The following is a 6,713-nucleotide window of genomic DNA, read 5'->3' on the forward strand; positions in this document are numbered from 1 at the left end:
GGTCATATTAAATGGATTCATCTTTTAAAACCGTAAACTATTATATTAACTTCATGAGATACAAAACAATATAGGTAACAATTAACATCATTAGATCAACAAAGCCAGTTATGTTTACAATTCATTGAGCTAACGTTACATCGATCTAATATCATCTACAAGATGGTCGAACCTTGCATATATAAGATGATCCACCTCTTCCTACACATTATCCACTCGCATTTTTCAACTTCTTTACATCTCTTATCGATTTCTCAACAACATTTCTATCCAATACACCCTTAACAATTCCTTGAATAAACATGATTGTCGATCAATAGTTAAACCATAGCCCAAAAAACATGATTGTTTCTTTTGCAGGATAAACAATGAATGTGTAAATTTTTTATGTTTGTTAATGCGCTCCCAAACCAACATTAATGCAGAATTGAAATAGGTTACAACAAGATGAACTAATTAAGAAATGTTTGTGATTCTTTCAATGCGTATTCATTGTATATTAAGTTTACATAATTGCAAAGTAACTCACCCAAACAATAGTTAATGATGTATTAAATGATGTTTAATTCACCCAAACATGATTGCAGTTAAGAAAATAAAAGAATACGAGTAGTTGAATTCAATTCTGCACTGAATTGAATTCTGCAGTACGTAGACAAAACATAAACTAACAAAACAAATGGAATCCTTCCTTTTATGGTAGTTAAACTTTGGATCAGAATAAAGTGTTCTCCATCATCTCCAAGTATAGAACAAACAAAACAAATGGACTAATGGCCGATGACAGCTTTAAACAACAAGTCAACAGCAAATTGCAGACCAACATACAAGTAAAAGAGCAGCTAGTCAACAACAAACGTTAAAAAGGAATCACCTTTTTGGGTGTTCTTTTTTATGTTAACATAAAGAACATAGATTCGTGCAGATCCATTGATTGGTTCATTTTAAAATGTACTAATTAAAAACTATGTTGTGATGATAAACTCTAAGCAAAATGGAAGCAATCCAGATAATACGAAGGAAAAATGGATGCAAATAAACTGATCATATGATTAATAGAAATTACTACTAATATTTACATTAAATGAGTAAACTTTATACAAAATCTAAAAAATACTAACATAAATCTAGTTATAGGCAAACCGGTTTGCAAAAACATCCAACTCATAGGCCCAAAAACACGACATACATTCTGGTATCGCGATTTCAAACCCATGGAATTGTGGAAAATAACCATCGTGGTCGGAGATAGGGCACGGCATTGCTACGTCATCAAAAGGGTGGCGGTTAAATAACCATAATTGACGCATCAAATCAAAAACCTTTATTCTCACCGCCACCACCAACTCCGGCACTGGTGGGAATGTTTCATTTAAAATTTGTAAACCGACATGCTTTGCCTCTATTTGGTGAGAGGCAAATATAATCACACCATAAACATAAACAGCCTCTTTAAGTTGGCTGTTCGAAGCTCGTTTTAAAAAATCAAGCCCTAAGTCGGTGTATTTAGTGTCAAAATAACCTATCAAACCCAAGCAAAAAATCGCATTAGGGTTTCCAAAAACCGTACAAAGATTGAAAAGATAAATCAATTTAGGGTTTCCCCAAGGTGAGAGTCTCCACCGATCTAAGGAAAGCCTTTTTAATACCAAAGGATCTTCGGAAAGCTTCAAAAAGCTTTTGCAAACCGACTTAAGTATGAGCAACTGGTCGGATGAATTCTGACCAACTCGGGATAAAATTTCCACAATCATATCTTGTGGAAGAGTTTCGAGAATGTTCGCTTGAGTAACTTCCATTTTTTTAACTAAAAGATAAAAAGGATGAAATTTTTTTGTGTTTGGTGTACTTGAGAGAGAGGTTTCTGTAGATGAAGATGATAGGAAAATACAACAGAGAGAAAATACGCAACTTGCTTTCTGCCATTTAAAGCTGATTTTTGGTGATACTGAATCGACGGCTTAACACGTGTGCATTTAATGATGATTTTATTTAAGTATAAAATTTCATTATAATTTTATTTCAATTACTATTTATATCTATCTATATTTACATAGTATAACAAAGTCAATATTTGCCAATTTATGAGATATATCATATCTAGATTCAAAGCTAATTTTTTGAATTTAAATTTCACGATTTAATCTCTACTAATCTATATCTATTGATACATAACTAAAAAGTGACTCCCAATGTCAATAAATGAGCATCATTAAGCCTTTTAGTAATCAAATAAAAAAAATTAATTTTAAGACTAATATTTAATTTGTAGAATTCATTCATAAATTAATAAATATCTTTCTATACATAACTAAAAAGTGACTCCCAATGTCAATAAATGAGCATCATTAAGCCTTTTAGTGTACAAATAAAGAAAATTTAATTTTAAGACTAATAAGCCTTTTAATTGGTATTTAATATGTAGAATTCATTCATAAATTAATTAATAAATATAATAATTAAAAGACTTTTTCACCTTCCTTAACATAAATTCACTTTAATACATTTAGATTTGCAATAAGTACATAATTAAAGATGGGAGGTCACTAGCATCTAAAAGTACAAAACACGAACCATAACTATTTTCGTGCAACGCACAAGCAATGCACCTAGTCTTAAGTAATTTGGATTGACTTCAATATCTTTCAAACTTTAACTAAATATCAATAAATAAATTGACTAATTAATTAAAAGACCTTAGCATGATTATAAATACACAGTAAATTTTAATTCAAAAACGTAAATAGAAATAATACATATATTAACTGTAAACACTTTTGTTACTCCATATATTTTTATTTTAAAGAAGACACTTTTGTTTTAGATTTTATCTTTAAAAACGTTCAAATTACTTCTTCCACCACAAACTGTGTAATAAATAATTGTACTGTACAACTCAATAATGCATATATTTGGTGGAAAGAGCATTTGTAAATTGTACAAAGTACTTGCAACGGTTTATTTTTTGTTTAACAGATACATTTGCAGTTTATATATATATATATATATATATATATATATATATATATATATATATATATATATATATATATATATATATATATATATATATATATATATATATATATATATATACACACACACACACACCATATACATAAACAAAACACTTCAAAAGACTTCAAAATAAAAAACACACACTTCACACACGCATCTTAAAAAATGGTGACAATTCCCCCGATGATCATCTCGTTCGATGTTTATTACGGCAATGGATTCGACTACGAATCCAAATTTTACGATTACAAACGTGGTTCAAAAATTTCGTTTGAAGACATCGACATTCGAGACGTTTGTTTAGACGAGTTACTTGAATTTTTGAAGAAAAATGTACCGTTTGAACATACAAACGTGTTATATTTTGACGACGACTGTGTTCCAGAATTGTCTGCTCTCTACCTTCGGACCGAGGAACAATGGAATGGTATAAAAGAAACTCTCCTCTTCCGTTCAAATCGAATTTCTCTGTATTTGGAATTTGATGATGAAGATGATGATGATGATGTATCGTTTGACTTTAAATAAAGTAGTAATTGTATTAAGACTTTTTAACTATTGTAATTCCTAAGTTTTTAGGACTTGCTAATTATTGTAATTTTTAATTTTTTTGGACTTTTAATAAACTGTACTCACTAATCGTTTTTTATATCAATTTAAGTGTGTTTTTAATTTAATAATAGTATTACAATGATGTATCATAGTTGGAAATGGTGTGTTATGGAAGGTGAGACCTACAAGTCCCATCAAAAATAACATCACAAACCATAAAATGGAAGCAATAAACTGATACTACCTATACTATGAAACCATAAAATACTAACATAAAAAAAATAATATTTACTCTTGCAAAAATAAAACATAAAAAAATAATAACATCACTAAACATTATGCATTGTTTGTTGTACGTACAATACAACCTGTTAATGCATAGAATGAGTGGCTTTATCAAGAAGCTTTATCAAGAAGCTTGTTGGATACTTACATAACCATCAAAATACAAGAGATACCAAATCTAAATAAATCATTCAACCGGGTGAGTTCCATCTAGGATCATCAAAAACCTCAGATCATCGCAGCCGAACCCAATCAGACACCTGTCTTCTGAATCATTGACCCTCATGGTGTTAGCAATGCATTGAGTCACAATTCCATAATCAGACCATAGAGATCATAGTTATTTCTCTCAGGAACAAGCAGAGTAAAAACATTTGTCGCTTTCATAGACCTGCTTGTTGCCTGAGAGAAAGAACTCTGATGTCTAAGTCACCCAAACATTAGTGAGCCTCTAGAATGTTTTGATTAAAAGATAAAAGAGAAAAAAATGTAGAAAATTGAAATTGTATTTTGTTTGTAGGAGTAGATGATCAGATGATGGGAAATTGAAATGCTGCAACAATAGAGAGGACAGAAAATGCAACTTGCCTTCTGTCCACGTCCTTTTAAATTGGGAGATCGATGATCCTTCCACACTAAATTTGACCCACCACACCAAACAAACACAAACGTCCTAATTTATCCTTAAACTACTCAAGTAAATTCACCATTTATAAGGGTAAAATAGGCAATGTAGATGATTTTTGGTGTGGCAAATTTGATTTTTGGTATACTCAATCTAATTAACCCTTAGATTAAAAGTAACTTTGGATTGACCATTAGATCAACAAGATGGAAGGACAATATTATTGGTTACAACAAGATGGAAGAAATAAACTGATACTATGAAACCATAAAATACTAACATAAAAAAATAATATTTACATTAAATAAGTAAAATTTATTACAAAATCTAAAATAAAACATTAATCTTATAGATATAGATGTCGTCTTGCAAGAAAACGCAACTCAAACGACCAAAAACAAGACATGCATTCCGGTACAGTCCATTCAATTTCCCACCCTAACTTTGGAGAATAACCATTATGGCTGTTGATAAGGCAGCATGTTGCCAAGTCATCAAAAGGACGGTTCAGTCTCCACGTCAACGCATCGAACATATCAAATACCTTTTTTCTGGTTGCAACCAACAAATCCGAAACTGACCATGGTGGGAATGTTTGATTAAGAATTTGTAATCCGATATTCTTTTCCTCTATTTGGTGAGAGGCAAACATGATCAAACCATAAACATAACATGCCTCTTTAAGTTGCATGTTTGAAGCTTTTTCTAGAAAATGAAGCCCTATATTTATGTATTTACCATTAAAATAACCCCTAAAACCATAGCGAAAAATCGCATTAGCGTTTCCTAAAAGATAACAACGAAGGAAAATACGAACCAACTTAGGGTTATCCCAAGGTGAGATAGGCCACATATCAAAGGAAATCCTTTTAAAAACCGAAGGATCCATCGAATGCTTCGAAAAGGCTTTGCAAACCAACTTGAATAAAACTAACTTGTCCGATGAATCCTGACTAACTCTAGATAAGATTTCCACAAGCGTATCTTGTGGAAGATCTAGAATGTTTGGTTGACGAACGTTAACATCGATTTTTTGTTTTTTTGCGATTTGCATAACATCCATCTATGTATTTTGTTTAAAAAGTACTAAAAAGATGAAAATTTTCTAGTTTTGTGTTTAAAAAAGGTGTATGTGTACTTGAGAGGTTTCTTTTAGAAGAAGATGATGGGAAAATACAACAGTTGTCCCACCTTATGGTTTGTAAAGTTGATTTTTGGTGATACGAATCAACGTCAATCCAAATCCAAATTACTTACTAATTAGTAGTATTACTCCGTAGTAGAGATTATATTGTGAAAAATTTAATCCACACCAAAATAATACAACTTTCCTATTTTACCCTTAAATTGCTATTAACTCAATATACCATTTAAGGGTAAGACAGACAATTTATATCCTATTTTACTCTACAAAAAATAAATCAAAACTAAATAAAAAGGTAGGACCTACAAGTCCATCACAGCACACACTCCATTAATTACCTACATAATAGGGATGCATGTACCTTACTGTTACCGATAAAGTAAGTTACAAGTTACTGTACAACACAAGCAAAACATTTCCTTTTTGTACCACGGTATATTTTTTATCTGTTAGATATAGAAATTACAACACAAATAAATTAAGTACAAGTTACTAGTACAACACTAACCATATATGCTTTCTATTTGAAATTTGAGATTATATTATATGTATCATAAGAAACATAAAATCCGTCATCATCTTTAAAAACTATAGTTTTGGGATATTTTTGATAAATACAAAAGAACTAAATGACACACACTCTTTTGCAAAATATCCTTAATATTTCATCGGGAAGCATCTTGATCAATTTGATTTTTATCTGTAGCAACAACTAAAGTATCATCGTCAACAATATCCCCATTCAAACCGTGTCTAACCATATCAATAGTCTCATTTTCTACAAGTTGAGGACCCATAAGTGTGTCACTCTGCAAATGTGTTTCTACATCATCGATACAAATATGTTCATCCATGTTAAAATTATCTCTAGGTGTTGTCTTGATCACAACTTCCCAATCTTTACGAACAGGATCTGCAACATAGAATACTTGTTGTGCTTGCGAAGCTAGGATATAAGGCTCTTTAGTTTGCTTCAGACCTCGAAAATTGAGTGTCGTAAACCCATTCTCATCAACTTTTATCCTGGAACCACTTGATGTCCAATTTACAATGGAACAAAACTACTTTCTTCTCATCACCATACTGCAA

At 31.0% G+C, this 6,713-nt stretch overlaps 1 protein-coding gene across 1 annotated transcript; it reads right to left on the reverse strand.

Annotated features, from left to right (window-relative positions):
• Positions 1 to 1,127: 1,127 nt before the first annotated feature.
• LOC139892042 (F-box protein At2g35280-like) lies at positions 1,128 to 1,799 on the reverse strand. The gene has a single exon (XM_071875077.1). It carries the CDS (start codon positions 1,797 to 1,799, stop codon positions 1,128 to 1,130), a length of 672 nt encoding a protein of 223 aa, XP_071731178.1.
• Between the last annotated feature and the right edge of the window lie 4,914 nt (positions 1,800 to 6,713).

This window comes from Rutidosis leptorrhynchoides, chromosome 1 (genome assembly GCF_046630445.1).
Source record: "Rutidosis leptorrhynchoides isolate AG116_Rl617_1_P2 chromosome 1, CSIRO_AGI_Rlap_v1, whole genome shotgun sequence".
In the NCBI taxonomy this organism is placed as follows: domain Eukaryota; kingdom Viridiplantae; phylum Streptophyta; class Magnoliopsida; order Asterales; family Asteraceae; genus Rutidosis; species Rutidosis leptorrhynchoides.

Coding starts and splice junctions, on each gene's coding strand:
- LOC139892042 (XM_071875077.1), bottom strand. CDS start 1,799: ATGGAAGTTACTCAAGCGAACATTCTCGAAACTCTTCCACAAGATATG.